At 31.1% G+C, this 22,316-nt stretch overlaps 2 protein-coding genes across 2 annotated transcripts; both read left to right on the plus strand.

Moving 5' to 3' along the window:
* The first annotated feature begins 3,022 nt into the window (after window positions 1-3,022).
* On the plus strand, window positions 3,023-4,323 carry LOC100784042 (transcription factor bHLH162). Its single transcript, XM_003540318.5, has 3 exons — window positions 3,023-3,172; window positions 3,518-3,859; window positions 3,981-4,323. The coding sequence occupies exons 1-3, from the start codon at window positions 3,038-3,040 to the stop codon at window positions 4,170-4,172; spliced, it is 669 nt and encodes a 222-aa protein (XP_003540366.1). The 5' UTR covers window positions 3,023-3,037; the 3' UTR covers window positions 4,173-4,323.
* Window positions 4,324-11,761: 7,438 nt separating this feature from the next.
* LOC100785460 (transmembrane E3 ubiquitin-protein ligase FLY2) lies at window positions 11,762-21,265 on the plus strand. Its single transcript, XM_003540321.5, has 14 exons — window positions 11,762-12,363; window positions 13,377-13,449; window positions 14,065-14,192; window positions 15,421-15,536; window positions 16,610-16,670; window positions 17,024-17,090; window positions 17,205-17,282; window positions 17,769-17,926; window positions 18,013-18,072; window positions 18,269-18,362; window positions 18,955-19,122; window positions 19,658-19,986; window positions 20,444-20,560; window positions 20,847-21,265. The coding sequence occupies exons 1-14, from the start codon at window positions 12,202-12,204 to the stop codon at window positions 20,946-20,948; spliced, it is 1,713 nt and encodes a 570-aa protein (XP_003540369.1). The 5' UTR covers window positions 11,762-12,201; the 3' UTR covers window positions 20,949-21,265.
* The last annotated feature ends 1,051 nt before the right edge of the window (window positions 21,266-22,316 follow it).

The following is a 22,316-nucleotide window of genomic DNA, read 5'->3' on the forward strand; positions in this document are numbered from 1 at the left end:
GCTTATGCTAATAAATATTGGGACCAAAAATTGGATGCAAAAGTTTTGCTTCCAACATTTTAATGTTGATGAAGCCGTGTCTAGCACTAATTAATATCACTTTAGCATCAATTTTTGTAGTTTAACAGCGACTTTTTTGTAAAATTTAATACTTAAGAAGAATAATTTCTAAAATATTCTCATTAAAAATACTCAAGATCAACAATAATTTTTTTCTACCGATAAATATTAATTGTTAATTTTTATTATTAGTGAAGAAATTTAAATTCATGACCAATTTTCTCCTCTTTTTCCTTTATCGCTAAACTAATTTTATAATTCCTATTTAAACATGTAACATCAGTATGTCATCTATATCATATCAGGTTACAAATTTAAATTGTAATCCGTAAATTTTAATTTTTGCCATGCTTGTTAAAGTATTAGTATGGGAGGTGACGCAAGTGAATTTTTTGAATGCGGGGGAAAATGATAGGTTAAAATACAAACATACTGAATTTAATTGGCGGAAGTTTACTTAATTACTGAATTAAATTAGTCAATTAACTATTGATGCAACTTGAACAAAACATATACATGTGGTTATTATAAAACACACATCTATGATATAGTCTTCATACAGGGCAGTACTGTACTGCATATGAATGTATTGGAGTCCATTACAAAGAATTTGACACCTAGTTAAGTACATGGAAAGAAGATGCGCAAACAATACACTTTCCTAATGCATTTCTTTAATTTATTACATTCATCACTATTGGTTAAATTAAATTTGATTAGAAACTACAAGATTACATTACCGAAAAAGAGAAACTACAAAATCATAAATGAGATTGGTTCAATAAAAAAAAGTGAGAACCAATAAAATTGTGATTTAAATAACCAATAATAAATAATGTTAAAAAATTGTGTTATTAATATATTGTTAGGAAAGAATGTAGATAAGTGTGCTGGAGTGTATACAAGTGTCTGGGAGGCAATGAGTTTGGTAATTCTTGAATGTTAGAGGGTTAATCTTTCATGAAGGGTACCACTAATTTATGACAATGCTATGGTGTCCACACAATTTCTATTTTTGTCAGGGGTGAGCGGTGGGTCTGTCCCTCTATGGTAAGGAGTTGGATTTTATGACAGGAGGAGGGTGCACGTGTAGGTGTTAGTTTCAAATATAAGAAAAAAATTAATTTATATTAATTAAAAAATCATTATTCTTTTAATTTTATGCACCTGTATATTCGTACGTTTTATTTTCTTATGTACTCCTATTTATAATTAGTTATCATGAACAATATTTGAGATTAGCATAAAAATTAACACATTCACCAATGGTAAATGAACTTTTAAGTAGGATAAAAGATTAAAAAAAATATCTATCCCTTTCCTCAAATATATATGAATTATATTTATTGACGAAAATAAACTTAAAATTTTACCATATAAGCTTTAAATGCACAAGTTGTAAAGTAGGAGTGGACTTCTTATTGTAACTGCTAAATATTGTCCTTCGTTTCTACTTCTGGTGCCTTCAATAAATTTATAAGATTGTTAGAGACGTACTCGATCGAGTGATTTGAAATTGAAATACTGCATGAGTTGAAGCCGCCCACGTTTGTAGTTCGAACTAGAATGCCGTCGATATCCACATTTGGCCGGTGAGCAATGTGGTTGGATATTTACCCGGCATGCATGCATGACTATTGTAAAGAAGGCTAGGTGTACGTAAGAACAAAATTAATCCTTACACTTAATTTTAAGAATGGTACTGATAGAGAGGATTTGACCACGGTTGTTTTGTCTGAAAGTTTGAACTTTGAATTAGTTTTTTTGAATGTTGAATCAACCTTCAAACAGTGTGTATCTTCGTTGAAAGCTCCCTTCTAGCTGAAGAATGTCCTGATAAACTTGTTGCAGATTAATAACTCCTACTATTCTTTTTTACCAAATCCAACTAATCGCACTATTCCATTGTATCTTACATTTCGGTCTCTCATATTTTTATAATATATATCTTCTTTTGGCCTTCCCAAAAAAATTGAATTCGTGATATAACAGTAACCATCAAAGTTACGCTTCTAAAAAGATAATATTTATGTTATAACTAACATGTTGTCGAATTGCTTGGAAGCCGAGGTTGTTCAACAGTAGTATCTTCAAGACGGCGAATGATGAATGATGAATGATGAATGATGAATGATGAATGATGAATGATGTGTCACGTTACAGAAAATAATGAGAAAGAAAAGAAAAACATTATTATATTGATGCCTTGCGTTGAAAAGAGAAACATTATATTGAGGAAGGAGCGATGTGACGAACACGGTACGATGACGGAGGACCAACAGTAGGCAATGAGCGGAACAACATTGAACGCGATCGAGTGTGAATTTGAACTTCGTACTCGGCCGCCAAATGAGTCTCACATTAAGAAGGAAAATTATTCATAAACACCTAAAATGCTATCTACCAAATAAGAAAACAAGAAAAATATAAATATAACAAATGATATGATGTGAAAAAAAAAATTAGAAGAAAATAATAATAAGTGTTGATAGGATTGGTGGAACAAGCAATTACGTACTAAATCTCTTAACTAAAATTTGAATTTTTAACTTAAATATTAAAATAAAATAAAAAATATCATTTTATCTCAAAATTGTTGATCAGATGATAAAAGAATTAGAAGAATAAAATAAAGAATCTGAAATACTTTCTAGTTAAATAAAACAAATGAGGTGTTTAGATATTATTACTCAAAACATAAAAACATTTTTTATCAATAAGTATTAAAGATAAAATTCCAAAATTTATAATAATTCATACTTATTTCTTATGTGTTCTTAAATTGGAAAGAAATAGGAAAAAAGTCTAATCATATGATGTCTTCTAACGTCACAGTGACTCGCGTCACTAGTGCCGTCACTAGTGAGTGAAGTGCCAGTGTCAACAGTAATAATATAATATGAGTTACTATAAATACATAACTCACAAAAACCATCTTCTCAAAAAACCCTAGTTCCGATCTTAATCATATCTAAAAATGGGTCAACAACAACAGGGAAGTCAACCTTCTCCAACCAAAGTCGAAAGAAAGATTGTAGAGAAAAACAGGAGAAGCCAGATGAAGAACCTCTATTCCGAACTCAACTCTCTTCTCCCTACCCGTAATCCCAAGGTCTGCTCTCTTTCTCTCCCTCCATATATATACATCTCATGCATGGAAGGAAATCATGCATAACTTTTTTTCTCTCTCTCTTTTGTGTGTCTGAAAATGATGTGTATATATAAAGAGACAATTGAATTTATATAAACACAGTTTAAAACTACAAGTCAGTGAGTCACAATTGAAGTGATGATGTGAAAATTTGTGGACAAATTAATTAACGTGGGTGTAAATTAACTACTTGAGATGGAGCCATAAGACCTAAAACCTAAAACCTAAAAAGTTATCTTGATAACGGATTGCAATTTAAAACCATGAATATATGTTGAAAAGATGCAATTTTTTTGTTTAATTCAGGAAGCGATGTCACTGCCTGATCAAATAGATGAAGCAATCAACTATATCAAAAGCCTAGAGACAAAAGTGAAGCTGGAGCAGGAGAAGAAAGAAAGGTTAAAGGAAAGGAAGAGAACTCGTGGTGGCTGTTCGAGTTCTTCTGAAGCACAAGGAAGCCTGAAATCGCCAAATATCCAGATTCACGAAACGGGAAATTTGCTTGAAGTCATTCTAACATGTGGGGTCGATAGCCAGTTCATGTTCTGTGAAATTATTCGAATTTTGCATGAAGAGAACGTCGAGGTCATCAATGCCAATTCTTCAATGGTCGGAGATTTAGTGATTCATGTTGTGCACGGGGAGGTATGTTAAATTATTAATAATAAGCTTTTCAATAAAAAAATAAAATAAAACTCAATTAGCCCTAAAATATGAAGAAATTTTCAAGTGTTTTGATCTCTTTGCTGACTACTATTTTATGTAGGTTGAGCCATCTATCTATCAATTCGGAGCGACCAAAGTGAGTGAGAAGCTGAAATGGTTTATGAACGGATCCTTCAGTGATGTGGAAATGGAGCCTGAATTAATGTGGAATTTTAAAATTGATGCTACTGAGCCGTGGGGGCTTCTAGATGATCTTACACTGGACAATGTCTTACCACCAAATACTTTGTAAATATAATTAAGAAGAAGCATATATATATATATATGTGCGCGCGCGCGCGTATTAATATCTAGATATTTGGCGATTTCAGGCTCTGATATATTGTAAGAATAAAGGTGCATAACTGCATATATAGCAGTATTGGACATATATAATTAGTTTCCCAACAAAATCGTATCCACGACATCCTTTTTTCCTCTGATTCAAACTTCTTTATTATTATCAATTGCTGTGATCAGCTTTTCAAAGTGCATTAACCTGTACTTAACTACTCAGTTCTCGTTTGTTTTTTCTTTGGTTTTTAACTTCAATTGGTGCTATTTCAGAACAATCCCCCAACCTGAAAATAATATTAATATAGCTGCTAGGTCTCTCTTGCTAGCTAATATAGAGCTGCTATATATGTCCGTGGCATATAATGTCAATTATATCATCTCTATACATAACTATATATTCTCAAATCTTGAGCATCAAATTGTATACTTGAGGATATGAAACCTATAAAATTATATATTTTTTAGTAAATCTCAGTCAATAATAAAAAAATTGTTAAAAAATATATTGTTAGTGTTTCTCTATGCTCAAGTTATTACAATCTCTCTATATATAATCACAAGTTATGTCATACATGCTAGAGTTTTGTCAAATTTGGACTTCCACTGGTTAATTTCACTTGTTAAGAAAACTGGTTAAGAAATCATATTTTAAGATTATGATTAAAAGAATTTAAAAAAACCTTCTGTATTGGCAAGCAGTTGAGCTTTGCTCCCCAAACACAAATTAATTATGGCTATTCATATTTATTTATATTTTCCCATCAAGTGATATAAATCATTAATTGTGGACGAAGGAATTAAGAGAGGAAAATTCTCTATTCGTGATATGCGCACATATATAGTAGGTTATCAGCTTTTCATTTTCTGGTTATCGTTTTTGTCCTTATCAGTGTATCAAATGAGTGCACAATTAGTGGTTTATCAAGAATTATTTTGTACATAAATTGGAGTATATATCATTATAAGCTTACGTTAATATTTAACGATAATGATTTATAGATACCTCTAACAATATGATTAACTATTTGATATACTTCATTTGTTTACCCTTTTTCTTTTCTGTTATATGATTTCATTCACATTTCTATTCCTATTACTCTCTTTTCTTTCTCTATCTCCGTGTCTACATTCAAAGGGATGCCTATCATACATTTGTCCTGACATTCAATAATTTGTGGTTCACTTGAAAAGATGATCAAGCGTGTTATTGTTTGGTGGAAAAGAATTGAGGGGGGCAAGGATGGGGTATAGATTGTTTGTTTGGGTTGATTAAAATGAGAGGGACGTACAGGAAAGAATAATGTTAAGTGAAACCTACTTAAAGAATACATATTTTTTTCTGCCAAAATGGTATGGGGTGAGGGAAGACGGGATGACTGATGAGCAATGCTAGATGTATAGTATTTCATAGCTAGTTGATAAAGTTACGTTGTTTATTAAAAAAAGTTAATAAACTTAGTTATTAATATTAAAATTATAATATTTTTTATAATTTATCTGTAATTTTATTGAGAAACTATTTATCTTCTTTAATCTTGGATGAGAGAGAAAAAGAGATAATTTAAGATATTTTAGTCAAAGAAGAGAGATAATCAAAGTGAAGCCGTGAAGCCTTATAATAATAAGGGACAAAAAAAAAATTGTTGAACATGATTATGTTTGATAAGATATTTTGGTTAGTTTTTTAATTTTTTTTATCAGCTATAAAATTTGTTTGATTATTCTGTAAACAGAATTATTTTAATAGTTTTTAACATTTTTTTCAAATATTAATTGAAGTAGTATTTTTTAAAAACATTAATTTTTAGTCTTTAACTTTTTATATTTTCTTTCATTTTGATCCTCTTTATTTATATAATTTCTTAGTTACCTTTTTTTAAATCAATCAGAATATTATTATTTTTCTATCATTTTATATTTTTTAACTATTTTAAAAACTCATTTTATTGAATATTTATAATTTGAAAATATAATATTTTTAGCTTTCAACTCATTTTCCAGCTTCCAATGAATTTTAACAAACATAACTTTTCTTATAAATATGAACAAATGTAGTATTTTTATTTTAAACATATTTTGATCTTGAATATAATCAAAAGTATTTTATTTTATTGTCTTAAATATAAATAAATCTCAATTATCTATTCCAAAGTACTCTTCATTTAATAAGACTCAATACTACATTCCAATAAAAGATAGTTTAAAAGAAAAGTATTTATTTTTAATTAAAAATGACCCAATCTAATAAATTTCACTAATTTTAATAATAAGCATAAAATAATATTTTTTTTTTATTTACAATAGAGACAGACAAAAATACTATTTCCAATTCTATATATAAGTAACATAGTATAAATCATTAAGACCAAAAAAAGTGTTAATCACATTTAATATTACTATAAATTTAAATTTTATTTTAAAAATATCCTTAAATTTAAATGTTATAAGTAATAATCTCATTGTTAAAACTTAGTGTCTAATAAATAAAATTAATAATAAATTAAAGATATGAAAAATATTTAACTTTAAATAAATTTAGAAACTAATCATAAAAATACTATTTATTACTTATATATATATATATATATATATATATATATATATATATATATATATATCTATATATATATATATTTATATATAAAGACACTATTTTATAATGGTATCAAAATTGGAGCCTGTGGACCGTAACTGACTGTCATAATTTCACTAGTCTCTTTCACTAACTGACTTTGACATCAGAGTTTTTATAGGTACCGTAATTAATCAGAAACTCCCCTACAAATTCTAGCCACTGTAGCAAACACCTCCAACAGCCAGCCACAGTTACCAGTGTCTTCATAATTATTAAAAAGACATCGTAAAAGCAAATACGCACTCAAGCAACCAAGGAGTGACTTTTGAATTAGTCAAGAAGCTAGATCCATGGAGAGGGTCATGTTGGATCCAACCAGAACTATAAATATTAAATGCAATATGGTCATTGGTCACCCACGCATGTCCATGTAGATGTTGAAAAAGGTTTCACGGAATTGAAAATGTGCGGCAGCAATTTTTTGCATGCCTTCACATTACTTTTCAACCAATATAAATAGTGGCCTTAGGAAATGAAGGAATGCATGGAGCAAAAGCAAAAAAAACAAAGCAGCGCTTCTTGTGTGAAGTGATCGATCGATCAGACTTCCTGTGTAATTCAAAAATAACTACGCTATCTATAGTACTTAATTCAAAAATAATTTTACCCTACTACAATCATGTGCTTAACATGTGTTTGGATTACCATTGCCATAATGCAACTTACATTTTCAAAAGCAATTAAAGACATACTTTTATGGTGAAAGAACATTGGACTTCGTGCGACAACAAATTCACTTGTAAAACAAACATACACTTAATGTTTTAGGCTTTCTTTTTAGACAAGTGACTTTTTTTTTTCCTTAGTTAGAGACCAACTAGGCCTTTTTATTTCCTTAAAAAATAATGCATTTTTTCTAATCACATTTTTATGAGGAAAATTATTATTAGACATGCTGGTAGAGAATTTCTTAATTACTATAAATTTATTATTGCGGAACATAGCATAACTCATATCCCCTCCCTTTTTAACTATTATTTCAATAATCAATCAACTATTCAGATTTTGCAACAGAGTGGGTAGAGAGGATACGAGTTAGGCTATGGACAAAGACTAGGATGCAAAAACAAAACTCATTGTATACACCATGCTTGAGTTTGCAAAAAATGTAGATAGGGTGTTGTAGATCGTTAATTAGATTAATTGTTAAAAAAGGAGATAGTTGAGATTTTTTTTTTGCTTTTTTTCCCTATTCTTTTTTCTTTTCCCTATTTTCCCTTGATTCAATCTTCTCTCTCACCGGTGACTTTTCAACCCTCGTCCTTTTCTCCTTCGACAAGCTCTCCACCCTCTCCCCTGACGAACCCCTGCAACATCACCACAAATCATAGTGAAACCCACCATGTTGACACAGACGAATTAATGTCGTTGCAAACAACCATGGAGCCGCCAAAAGACAGCCATGACACCACTGCGCACAACCACAAACGAGGTTTGATACAACCATGCTCCCCTTCATCTAAACCAGATTTGCGAACAAATCCGTTGATTTACCCAAATCAGAAGTGACGAGTTTCTTGGTGGCACCATGGCATACGACAACCGAGGTTGTTGGCGAGAAGAGGAGCACGATAGATAGAGGTGTTTGTGGTAGTGGGGTCTTCGGATTGGAGCCGATGGATGAGTGATAACGACTAAATATGAGTTATTTTAATAATAAAAATATATTGAAAATGTCTTTAAAAATATTTATTTAACAGTTATCTTTGGTTCAAATAATAAGAATTGATATTTTTGTTATTTATGATTTGTAGGTATGAAAATGATGGATTAAAAGAGAAAAAGATTCAAAAATATGGATAAGAAAGATTTTCATCATGAGATCCAAGTCCACTCCAGCAACTATAAGAAGGGAGTCAAGTCAAGAAGGAAAAAAAAACAACCCACACACTCGGTTTATCCCTTAGGTGAACACGACAAAACCCATCTAGTAGGGCAAATTTTATCCATTCTTTTTTTCACCCCCTCTCATTGTAAAATCCTCATGGCCATGAGGGGCTAAACCTTTATTTAGGGTTTGACAGACCTAAAAGTCAACGCGATGTATGATGTACTCTTCACTATTTATCAATGCAATACCAGGTGTTTTCTTTCCTATTTTCTTTTTGATTTTTATCTTGCATACAAATCTTTATATTTTGTTAGGGGTTAGATGCTCGGGAGAGAGTAACTTCTAAATAAGATTTAAAGAAGGTATGCATGTATTAGTTTTAGGGGTTAGACATTTGGGGGAGAATAACTTCTAATAAAACAAGTAAAAAATATATCATAATAAAATTATTGCTAGAAATAGAGTGATTACATTATGCTCATGCGTCAAAGCAAACATCTAAAATTAGAACTTCATGCATTTTATCTATTAGTTTTTACAAATGCATTTGGGAGATAGATATATAAAATAGACTTGTGATCCCGAGACATCAAGGGCAAGTATAGATGTAGGATAGAATCACCTGAATTAGTAAAGAAAAATCATAAAATCATACATCCTAAATATGTTAGGTCTCAACATTATCACATATTGAGTTTATCTTTTCTATCTTCTATTTTTTATTTATTATCTTTTAATTTAAATCTTTTATCTTTTTTTATCTTCTATTTTTACCTGTAAATCTTGATCTTATTTACTATCTTTCTTTATCTATTATTTTAAATTCTTTATCTATTGTTTGTAATTTGGGATTGCATTAATCCAAGTATAAACAAAGTCTCTGTAGATTCGACACTCGGATTTCCGAGTACTTTACTACTAACGATAAGTTGGTATACTTGCCACAAATTTGATATACTTGCTAAGGAGTTAAACAATGAGTGGAGACCTAGAGAAGGAAAAAAGGGTGGTGAATTGTGAGAGAGAAGGGAGAACATGGGTAAAGTGGGAAAGAGAGGAGAAAAAATCAAACACACCATGCACATCAAGTTTTAGTTCTGCACCCGAGTCTTCATCTAGGCTTATGTATTTATCAAATTTTATGTTAGCTTATACTTTTTTATATTTTTTTAAATGTTAGTTTATAATTTTTTTATCTTTAATATGTTTATTAAATTTTAAGATTATCTTTTTTAAATAAATTATAATTTTATTATTTTATATTTTTTAATTACTTCTACAATTAATTTTATCACACTTATATTTTAATAAACTAATTTTTAGCTATTAATTAGTTTTATCCAACATAAACTTACTTGTTTTTTTTTATATAAATCTATTTATAGATCCAAAACCAAAAGAAAAAGTCTATTCTAATTTATTTGGCCTTTCTTACTATTATATTTTCTTTTTTAATATAAAATTGGAAATTGTTTACTTATTATAAGAAAGATTGGAAAATCTTTCATGGAACAAATGAAAGAAAGATTTACATATTTCCAGATCAAAATAGAAATATATAAATAAAGATATTCTCATTCTCTTCTTAACGCTATCAGACAACGACATATTAACAATCAAATTACTTGCCTTATTGTTTGCTTGGTTTGGAATTATCAATATCAATAACAACAGGTAAATGTCAAGCTTTGAATTGAAGAATATCCCAACCTACGTTAGTTAGGGACTAATAGTATTTTAATAAATAAAAGAGACTAATAGTATTTTTATACTTCTTGATTGGCGTAATACTCAACAAGAAACAAACTTTCTGTTGCACCTCTGTTTTTATTTTGTTGGGGTAAGTGGCATCCAGTATTAGCTCTGACCACATCATCACCATCTGATGGGCTGCTTACACGATATGATTTTTTTAACCTTAAAGTTGACAAATACAAATGTATAAAGTGTGTATATTTTATTTATAATAAGGTCAAGCGGGTGTTTTTCTTTTCGGTATGAATAATCATTGGCACAATCCAGAGAAGTTGAAACAATGAACCATTATTATTATTATTATTATTATTATTATTATTATTATATAAGAAACACAGATAGAGATAAATGAAGTATATAACTCTTTGTATTGAATATTTTGAATGTATCTTATTAGAAAAACCAACTATACAAAAAAGATATGTATACTAGACACATAAAGCATGGGCTACTAGACACAGGCAAAGGTATTGCCATGACCCATGAGAATGCGAGTATTTTATTTGAAAAAATATATTCAAATAACTAATTCCATAATTCAAATAATGATTGAGTGCATTATGAGTGGATTATGATTTACGACTTATATGTAATAACTTTATTATTATTATTAGTGAAAAAATTTATATAACTAATATTATTTTAATATTTTTTTATTTGTAGGAATAGAAGATAATATCATATTTCTATAATAACTCTCAAACATTCTTATTCAATTAATTAGATTTGACTCTTTTTATACATTAATGTCAAAATTGAATCATAAATTTAAGTTTAAGTCTCACTTATAAAACTAAATTAAATACTTAAAAGAGATTTTGATCATTGTTAATCATAACTCAAATAATATTATTTCTCACCACAAATACATATAATTTTGTACCAAAATTCTGATTTGAATTTGATATTACTAAATAAAAAAGACTAATTCAATGATATCTAATCTATTCTATTACATTGAAATGGGAGCCGTCCACCTTTCAATTTTTATTTTACTTTCAATAGAATGATGATAAAAAAATATGACTGATGATAAGAAATATATATTAACACAAATACTTAAAAGAAAAAAGAATTATACATTCATAATATAAATTTTTTACGTCACTATATTAAATTTATTAATTTTTATGATAATTATAATAACAAAAAATTATAATTACACAACAGTATAAAACGTGTTTTATATTCTACATAACCATTAAACTCATAATTAAATTCAAGCTATTAGATAATAAATAGTAGTAATAAATAATCACTACTAGTAATATTTTTTTAGCGCGTGCAAGAAATCTCCTTAATAGAGAGTGTGACCAATGCGTTACTCCTGTCCAAGCAGATGTGACCCCCCCATTTTTACCAAAAAAGCCAAAACCCAGAAAATACGTCAACAACCTCTGCGACAATCCCTCAGAAGCAAAATTTATGCTCCAAACCCAAATCCGAGACTTTAATTTTTTACTGTTGCTATCACTGATCGTTGATTAGTACAACTTAAGTTAATTTTGGTGCAAAACCAACCTGGTGAAGGCATTCTTTTTTGCTTCTAAAATTGCATTTGGTGACCAATTAAGTCGTTGGTCTTTCGCTTTCTGCATCTGATCAAATTCCCCCTGACCCTTTTGACTTCTTCCGAAGCAACCCTTTTTATTATTGCCTCCTTTTTAAGCTATTTTGCTATGGTGGGTCTTGGCTTGTTCCCCTGGATTCACTCTCAACTGAGAAGTGGGTCGTTGAATTGGAGTTGAATTTTGGGGATTTGATATGGTTGCCGCTGAAAGATTGAAGCTTTTTTTGTGTAAGAGGAGGAGGGGGCTTAGAATTTTGTTGCGGGTTGCATTTTGGTGGTGGGTGGTTCTACTGTTGGTTAATCCAGTGGCGGGTCTCAGACCCTTGAGAGAAAGGACTAGGTCCTGGGATGACGAGGTTTGTTTAGGAACTTGTCTTAAATTTCAGTTTTTTGATGACTGTGATGGTAATCGAAGAATGTGATGCACATGAATTTGAATTTTTTGTTGTTGTTGTAATGTTGATGATTTGGTGGCTGCATTTTGATTGTGGTTAGTTAGGGATTGCACTAGCTGCTATTGCTTTGTGCAGTTGTGATTTGTGGAAGTAGACTAGACACTAGAAGCAGGAAATTTGAAGTTTGGTTTTGTTAGAGCTGACGTTAATCGAACGTGTTTAGAATGCTTGAACCTAGGGAGAAGAGTGATAGGCGTTCATTTAGTTTGTTTAGAATTTATTCATGGCGTTGGGAGAGAACAGGAGAAGAGAAGAATTAGGAAAGTGCTGCATTTTATTTATAGAAATCTATGTTAATTTGTACTTTAGTTTTGCTTTTTTGAGTGGTTTACATGGTGTTTCTCTCATAACAGAAAATAGTCATATATTTGAGTTTATCTTTCGTGTGTAACTCTTAAGGTGTCCAACGCTGAAATTTTTTCTCAAATTTCATTAACTGCAAGTCCAATCATTATTATATCAATGTATATGTTATCATAGATCTATTAATTGAGCTATCAATAATCAGCAATCATTATTGGTATTGAGCATATGTAAATTTTTTTTAGCATGTCCAGGTAATACCTTGCTGCCCAGTTTTGTTGTTAAACAATTTTTTCGGAACCTGTATTAAAAGTAGCCAAAGCACATTGAATCATGAAATGGAAAATATATATTATAATTTGCAATTAGGTTTATCGTAAAGTACAGCATGATATTGTTGTGTTGCTTTTACTGATTTATTAGTACTTCAAAAGATTTTCACTTAATTGTAAGGCATTTGCCTTTAACTTTACTGCCATATAACTCTCCTAAACACTGATTTATGATTAAAATTATTTGAATTGTCAAATTGGGATTGTTATGATTGAGTCAAAATCTGACTGAAGGAGAACTCACTTATTTGCATGTTATTGATATGTCACTTCTCTCAGGGGCTATTTACAAGAAAGGAGGAGAGCAACTTAGGTCCTTTTTCACAATGGAACATAACAGGAACTTACAAAGGTTTGTATTCTTTACTAACTTAAGTAATAAGTGTATCTGTAGTTTTCTATTTTATTTGAATCATAGTTTTGGTCTATTGATGTTTAGTGTAAGCTGTTGAAGTATTGTTGAGTATATGCTTCACTGATGTCTGTTAAGAGGATTTATGATTGGATGACAAACTAAAAGCAGAACTATCAAGAAGTTACCTGTTTAGAAGATTATTATCACTTGAAACAAGTTTATTTTCTGTGACTGCTTGATTTTCGTTAATGAGTTTGTATGATAATTGCCTTTTTTTTTTAAGGTCTAACATGTTGCTAATTGCTATGCTTACCTTTGTGCCTATGCTTTATGTGTTTTTAATCTGCTATCATTGGACATAGCATAACAAAGGCAAAGGGGCAGCATCCATGAGAAAACTATTTCGCCTCAAATTAACTAAATGAAATTAAGACATTTGGACAGATCATGTAATTTTAAAAGTATTTCTGTGCAATTTACTTAAATATCCTTCATTCCTACATGGTGTGTTATGTTTGAATAAACTTGCTTCATTCATTGTTTTATGGTGGGATAAGTTTGTAAGTTTGTTGAAGTTTGAGGATGTTTATATGTTGACCTTTTGAAATGCAGGGACTTGGAAGTTTTTAGATATCACAAATGGATCTTCCAGATTTCCTGACATCAGAAAAACAAATGGAAATTCTGTAATTGAATTAGTTAGTACGCCCACAAAGATGAGTGGGGTACATTATGTTCAGGTTAGATGTTGAACTAAATTGCTAATTTCACAGGAATTCAGCTTTCATATATCATGTATTTTCTTATTTTTTATTTGTTCTATTTAAAATTTTATTTTTATAATGTATTTATTTGAAATATTATTGGCTTTTGTTGTTGCCTGAAGTTAGTGAAGTTCCTAAGGAACGTGTCCTTTTGATATACTAAGGAACTAAATCTCACTTCTCTCTATTTTTCCTTGCTACATATATTATTTAATTTTCATTTTTTTTTCAAGATTTTTTCTCAAGTTGTTATCACTCCAGCTTCGTTTTCTAAACCATAGTTTATGCCATTAAGGTGTCAGCATGTTGGTTTTGTATTGGGTTGGCCTTACTGGTACTTAGATTTTTTATTAAATGGAGAGGGAAGGTTACAATTTATGTGAAGCACTTCCTCAATAACTCAAACTTGAAGAAGGCTGACCTTGATTAGAGTAATCTATCTGTTTTCTTAAATCTTAATGACTGAAGTTCTATTTATAAATAACTTTCTAGACTAGTTTGTTTGAAAATGAAAATGTGTAAAATTGATGCCACAAGTGCATCACGTGCATGGTTTTAATAAAACATTACATCTATGATTTGTCTATACCTTCTAGGTTTTCATCTTTTGCTCTCTCCATCTCTCCGTGCACGTGTGTGTGTATGTGTGTGTGATAGAAAGAGAGCATTTATGTGTGTGGTCTTTTTTTCATTGTACTTGATAAGCACATACTAAAAAAACAAAGAACTCGTTACTCTGGATAAAATAAAATGCTTCAATTTTTTTTTTTGGCACATCAACAGTTCAAACTCATCTAATGGCCCTTGCCCATTGAATGAAACCGTCTTCTGCTAGATAAGACTCTGTTATGTTGTTATAGTGAGCTTTTGTACATATTTGGACAATTATCTGCATTCATATTTCAGGGTTAGAGAGGCTCATAATCTGTAGAAGTCCTAAAGCTTTCAGGGATCATGTTGTTTATTGAGTCTGTCTCTGATGCTGAATCAAGTGTTTTTTCATATATGCATAGCATAATCTGGCAATGAAAACTGTATTTCGTATATCATAAACCAAATAAGTTACCCTTTCATCTCACTATAGAATAATGTTATACAAGTGGAAAATTTTAGACTTTCAATCATGTCCTTATTACTGTTTCAATAAAATAATCCTTATTCTTCTATAACAATTTATTCCTCTTTTTCATGTTTTTTTAATCAGGGGGTAGTTATGTTCCATGATGTGTTTGACAATGAGTATGATGTTGGCGGTTCTCAAGTCAGAATAGAAGGTGTATATATATGGCCTTTTAGACAGCTTCGAATGGTAACCAATAGGTAATTTCATGGATATCATCAATGTGGTGAGCAGATCAAGTTTATATTGGGCTCAAATTGGCTTATATTGTCGCGAGTGTTTAAAATTTTAAATTTCTTTTTGTTCTAATTTGGTATTTCATCTTGAATCAGCTTTCACACTTTGTTTTACTTGTTTAATTTGTTTATTTGATAGAAAATTTCTGTTTGCAATGAAATTGGTATGCTAAGTGAGCCTGCTGAGGGACATGGCTTGAGGTTATTGAAGGTTTATGTTAGAAAAAATAAAAGACTGAGTAATTCAGTAATCTGCATTAGGCAGCCGATTTCATGTTATTAGGCAGTTATGTTTGTGTTAATTCTGCATTAGGTAGTTGATGTACTGTTCTCTAATCTGGTCTATAAACCATAATGTAGAGAGAGAAAGAAAATAAGGCATGTGGGTAAATTGTAATGAGATACACTAGAAGGTGCAGTGACCCTCATTAAAATTACTAGGAGGTTAAGTACATAAAAGCATGTGGGCCAAGCCTGTATGCATATGACTAAATAGTAAAACCTGTATTTATAATAACTCTTGACACTCCCCCTTATGATGAAGCATAGATATTAATCATGCCCAAATTATTACTAATAAAATGTTGTGCACCCAATTCAAAGCTTTGTAAACACATTCCAACTTGTTATAAATAAAAGAGCTAATTACACTTGAACCCCTTGAGCTTTTTTCGAATTACACACAACACTACTCTTTTTTTTTATTCCTACACTAACCCTTTTAATGTTTGAAAACAGTACACTAACACCCTTTATTATAATAACGCTTCTCACTGAGTACACTATAATGTGTAGCGACCGTCATATTTGTATATCTAGGTTAAGTACATAGAAGCGTGCTGGCCAAGCCCACATATATACAACTAAGTACTAAAACCCTTTATTATAATAAATAAAAACTCTTAACACATTATTCTTGTAAAATATAACTTTCTGTGTGTTCAATCCACAAGTCCAATTGAAATGCTTATGTCCTTAGAGTAAAGCTTACAATATCTGAATGTGCTGACGAGTTTCTTTTGTTTCCTCCTGTTCAGTGGAAAAGAGGGAGATTTGAATCAGAATGAAGATTATATTTTATCTAATCCATATCATCTGGTAACAATCTTTCTTTCTTGCATTCTTGATCATTTACATTTTATAATCTGATTATTTAGTTTACAATAATCCTAACAGCACTTCTGATTTTGGTTATGCGATGGTAAAGAAATGTGGTCTTTTAAAATGGGATTTTCTTAACAAATATGCACAGGGATTGGGAAGCTTTTCTCCATTGATTTTTTATCTTTTTCACTGTTATTTTATGTTTTCTTTTTTCACTACAGAGGACTCCCTTGTCCTTCAAATTATTTGTACTTTTTTCCGTTGTTTAAACAATTTTCTTCTTTTATTATAAAAAAAGTGAGCATTCAGAATACTTATTTGCTTCATATATGGCTTTTTGTACACAGCTTGGAGTTTTCTCATCTCAGGTACTGCAAGATTCTTCGCGAGATAAGATGTGGAGAAGAAAGCATTGTAATTTTTCTAACATACTAGAATACCTTGAATGCCTACTTGCCCCCTCCTTTTTTTATTTGTTCTTATAGTTGTACTATTGACTTGCTATTTTCCCTGTAATGGTTACTGCAGCTTTGATTCATGACATGGAGAAACATTGTAATATTGAAATTGCTGCTCAGATTTCACACTTGCCATCACAAAATAACGGTATTTGTGTTATCCCAGCATATGAATACTTTTTGTTCATTTTTGTTTTTATCTTCCTCAATGAACCTGTTGAATGTTTCTTTGGTTTTCTTTTTGGTGCTCTTTCTGTTGTAGTAAGGAGTCTGTCAGATATGAACAATTGGAAAACTGTTCTACACTGATAATTCTCTCTATTTTTTGAATTATTTTATCTTCTTGTTTAGAAGGACTGGTTATCCTCTTCTCTTGCACTCTTTTCTTTTTCTAATAAAGTGACTTCCATTATAATTATTTTTTAGTGTCCATGGTGCTATTGCATCACTATTATGAGACATTTGATAATATTACCAATTGCTGATATTGAATGGCACATGAATTGTAGAAAAATTATATATACTTGGACTTTTAACCTTTTTTTGTATCTGTTCAGTGCATTCTTTTTGTGGATTAAAAAATATTATATTTTGGTCCTTTTCATTTACCAAATTGTTATTTTATTTCTTACAGAAGGTGAACATGATCATTTTCATCTAGAAGGGTTAATGGAGAGTCCCTCAGCTGATGATGATGGGGACTGCTTCTCACCATTACTGTTAAATGCAACGTCTGTCAAAATTGAGGTCTACTATAACAAAGCAGTGAACTATACCTTGATGGTCACTTTTGTATCCTTCAATCATGAACGTTATTACAGCTTTAAGTCTCTGTCTTGATCCATTATGGTGTGAGCTCCTTAATGTACATATACCAGGTCTCTTTCTTGCAAGTCCTTCTATTAATTCGTCAAATGGAGCATAGCAGCACTCAATCTGTAAGAATTTACTTTGGATTTTCATTTGAAATTTCACTTATCATAGTTTTAATATTTAATGGAATTAATATAAAAAATTCAATAGTTGGGATGATTGTACCTAACAGTATTTGAAAGTTCACCTGCCATAGGTTTCTTTGTTGAATATGTACTTATGATTGTAGAAGATGAATATGATTTAGATATACCTTTACAGGGCGCTGCTAAGGTTTCAATATTAATGATTGGCCAGCAAGCAATAATGGATGCCTATCTTTGCCTTTTACATCTGACTGCAGGAATACTAGTTGGTAAGTTAGAAATTTCTCAGCTTGAGGTTTCTCTACAGACTATTCTCTCTCTCCCCCCTCCCAAACATACCTCCATTATTTTTGTAGACTTGGAGGTACCAGTTTTGTTGAATTAACCAGCATGCTTTAAAAGTAATTTGCCTTGTGAGTACTCATTCATGTAAGCTTCCCAAACACTCATGACTGAGAACTGTTCATGCCCCATAAAAAGAAGATTTCAGTTTGAACCAATCTGATGGCCTTTGGAAATTTATACTTGAATGGTCAGAACCTGGACAGCATGCCTACACTTTTTTAATACCTTGTTTGCACCTTCTAACCAGATCTTATTACCTGTTTTTCAGTCCCTAATACAACACTCAGTAGTAGTATACACATTAGAGTATACAACATCTAATCCCTAGAGCACACCACAAAATTATATCCAGAGTTTTTTAGAAGATTTTTGATGTGTTGAAAATGTAGTGCTGTATTACATTGATTGTTGTAATATGGCTTATCATTGTTTCAGTAGATGGAACTTAAGTGATTAATTCTTTTCATAATGGTAAGATTGTTGGCTGAATAATTTTTGCTTCTTCTTGCCCTGCAGAATCCTTGTTTAATGCTTTTGCAACAGCTGCATTTTTCAAGTTTGTAGTTTTCTCAATATTTGAGATGAGATACCTCCTTGCTATCTGGAAGGCAAATAGGCCTTTGAGTAATGGGGAAGGTTGGGAAACAATGAGGCGAGAACTTTCAGTTTTATACAGTCGTTTCTGTAAGTACTCATCTAGAATTAAATTTTGTCTTGCTAAATGGTTGTATGATCTCATCAAGAGTTCTCCTTTAAGTCATTGGCTCCCTGGGATCCATGATCATGTTATGTTATTTCCTGAGTTGTTGAGCGTTGATAGTCACTCTACTTATGAGCCGGTCAGCTTTGAGTTAAACTACTTCTATGGATGTTTTACTACTGATCAAGATTCAATTCCAGCTTTTAGGTTTTTTTTTTTTTTATATCAGAATAGAAAACTATGATGCTTGCTTGAAAATATTATGTGCATGACTAAAAATTATAATAACTGCATAATTTTCTTGAATTGCTCTTTAAAATGCCATTATAATAACAATGAATTTAATGTATTTTCTTACTATATATTTCGGGCCGACATAAACCTGTGAACTTTCACTATGCATTTAGCTGAGGGCCACCAAGCACCATGATAAAATGAGCTACAGAATGGCAAATATCTCTGAGTGTAGCATATATGAAAAGAGGGACTCAAGTTTAACATTTTAACTTCCTTCTGCAGATGGGATCTTGTTGGGAGGCATTCTACTCATGTACGAGTTCCATTATTATTTGAGACCTATTCTTCTTCTTATGTACTCTTTTTGGATACCTCAGATAATCACCAACGTTATTCGCGATTCACGCAAACCATTGCATCCTCATTATATCTTAGGGATAACTGTTACTCGGCTTGCAATCCCATTATATATTTTTGGTTGCCCAAACAACTTCATGCGCATAAAGCCAGACAAGAGTTGGTGTGTGTGTTTGGCTGTATTTATTGGACTTCAAGCTGCAATTCTCCTACTTCAGCACTATCTTGGTTCACGTTGGTTCATTCCTCGTGAGGTTGGACCCAACTTTTTTCTTGATACTTTTGTAACCATTATTAACACATTCAGAATTCTTGGACCTAGTTTCCACTTCTGAAAGACTGAGTTTAAACTTTAGACACAGCATAGTAGCATCATTTTTTTCATGTAGTCAGCTCCCTCTAGTGGGAAAAGGCTTTTGTTGTATATTTTAGTTGTAACTGAGGTTACATCAATCATTTGAAGCATTTCGTAGACATCATACTTGTATGGGCTCTATACTCGTCTTCAGTAATTTTACTCCATAGTACTGATTTCTTTTGTTTTCGTCATCTGATCATGAGGATGATTATTTGGCAAAGATGGATAATAACATTGTATTATCCTCATCATTTAGGATTATAGTTCTAGGCTTTTCTAACCGAATTAAAATCATGATCCGACATTTTATTTTTTCTGAATTAGCATGAATGTTTTATCTTCATGATTTGCAGATTCTCCCCGAGAAATACAGCTATTATAGGAGGGTCGATCAGGATACACGACATGCTACTGACTGTGTTATTTGCATGACAGCCATTGATCTGTCCCCGCGATCTAATGATTGCATGGTAAGTGAATATATAGTTTCTTAAGATTGCACTCGATACTCCTGTCTTTTTAACCCGTACAGTAATTCCTTTAATTGTTTAAAACACATTATACTGCCAAGAAACACATTACACTATGTACCCCTAAAAGGGTTACTGTAAACATCAAAAGGACAGGAATATCATGTGCAAATCATGAAACTACAAGGAGTGTCAATGTAATTTAATCTAAATATAACCTTTGTTTTGTCAACTCAAATTGAAGTTTACAATATGAATTAAGTCTAATGCACAGACTGTTACACAGGTGACACCTTGTGATCATTTCTTCCACTCTGGCTGTTTGCAAAGATGGATGGATATAAAGATGGAGTGCCCAACTTGCCGGCGCCCGCTACCCCCCGCTTAAAGATCTTTCTTCTCTGTTTATGTCAATAGGATCAGCTGACCCTGCTCAACTTCATAGTTTTAGTATATGCTTAAATGACCAAATTTTACATTGTTTTTGCTTTTAATTTTACAAGAGAAGTGAAATTACACGGGCTTTGGTGGTCAACCTTTTCTTCTCATGTGAGGACTGAATGTTTCTTCTGCTCATACAAATTTTGTAATTTGATTTTGCCACCTTACCCCGTATGCTGAGGGTATATTTTTGTACATAAGTTGGAAGGGCAATCAACATTAAATTGTACTTTTTTCTCAATACAAAATTTATTTTTATTCTTCCTTTGTGATTGTCCAAGATATCATTCATTCATTTATTATTATTATTATTATTATTATTATTATTATTATTATTATTATTATTATTATTATTATTATGCACTAACAATGTTTTATATTATCATTTAATAATAAATTGTTATCATGTATAGAAAGTTTGTTAAATTTTATAATAATTTTCTTAAAAATTATGTTAAAGATGATTTATGATTAGCTGATAGAGCATGCTTTCTAAATTTTTAGAATAGAAACTTTTACATTAATTGTTACCTTGTTAGGAGTTTTACATAAGTAGAATAAATTACTTGGCTTGGTACTCAAGTGACAAAGCAAACTCTTCTCATACGCTTAACTTAAGTCCCGACATTTTTTAGTCCAATAGTTATCATTGAAATAATTTCAACTCAAGTACATGATAGTTTGCATTATTGTGCTATTCAAAGTTGGATAGAATCCAGAGTGTAATGACAGTAACTTAGGCATGCGGCATTAGTTTGTAGCTGATTATTTCAGTATACTTTTTTTTCTAATTGCTATCTGTCAGTAACTTAGTAAACAAAAATAACATAACAGCCGATAATGAATCTATTTAATTCCATCCTTGGGTTACATGTGCATCCACATAGTTTTCATTACGTCTGTTGTACGGACATGGCACTTTTGATATGACCACATTCACATGCATTGAGGATTAAGGATGCTTGTTCTAATCGTTTCCTTAATGGAAATGGTGGGTTCTAATCACTAATCAAAACCCGTGCCTGCACCCTACGGACAGCAATTGTGAAATACGAAAAACTAGCTTGTGATGAGATGACTTGGTGGAAGGGCAAACAACAACTCACTCGGATACAAGATTGAATCTTAGGCTCACTGAGCAGTGAGCATGGATGATGATGGACGATGAAAAAGAATAAATAATACATGGACACTCCTTTATTATTAACATCTGGAGAGGTAAAAGAAAAATAAATGTAAATATGACAAGCAATATGATATGATACATAGAAATGATCAGTGCTAATAGACAATTCATAATATTAAGATGTTGACA

This window comes from Glycine max, chromosome 12 (assembly GCF_000004515.6).
Source record: "Glycine max cultivar Williams 82 chromosome 12, Glycine_max_v4.0, whole genome shotgun sequence".
Lineage (NCBI taxonomy): Eukaryota > Viridiplantae > Streptophyta > Magnoliopsida > Fabales > Fabaceae > Glycine > Glycine max.

What these genes read in the sequence shown, in the direction of transcription:
- LOC100784042 (XM_003540318.5), top strand. Translation starts at nt 3,038, where the DNA reads ATGGGTCAACAACAACAGGGAAGTCAACCTTCTCCAACCAAAGTCGAA. An exon ending in TCCCTACCCGTAATCCCAAG is followed by an intron (nt 3,173 to 3,517) that starts GTCTGCTCTCTT and finishes TGTTTAATTCAG; the next exon opens with GAAGCGATGTCACTGCCTGA. An exon ending in TTCATGTTGTGCACGGGGAG is followed by an intron (nt 3,860 to 3,980) that starts GTATGTTAAATT and finishes TATTTTATGTAG; the next exon opens with GTTGAGCCATCTATCTATCA.
- LOC100785460 (XM_003540321.5), top strand. Translation starts at nt 12,202, where the DNA reads ATGGTTGCCGCTGAAAGATTGAAGCTTTTTTTGTGTAAGAGGAGGAGG. An exon ending in GTGGGGTACATTATGTTCAG is followed by an intron (nt 14,193 to 15,420) that starts GTTAGATGTTGA and finishes TTTTTTAATCAG; the next exon opens with GGGGTAGTTATGTTCCATGA. An exon ending in ATACCTTGATGGTCACTTTT is followed by an intron (nt 17,927 to 18,012) that starts GTATCCTTCAAT and finishes TACATATACCAG; the next exon opens with GTCTCTTTCTTGCAAGTCCT.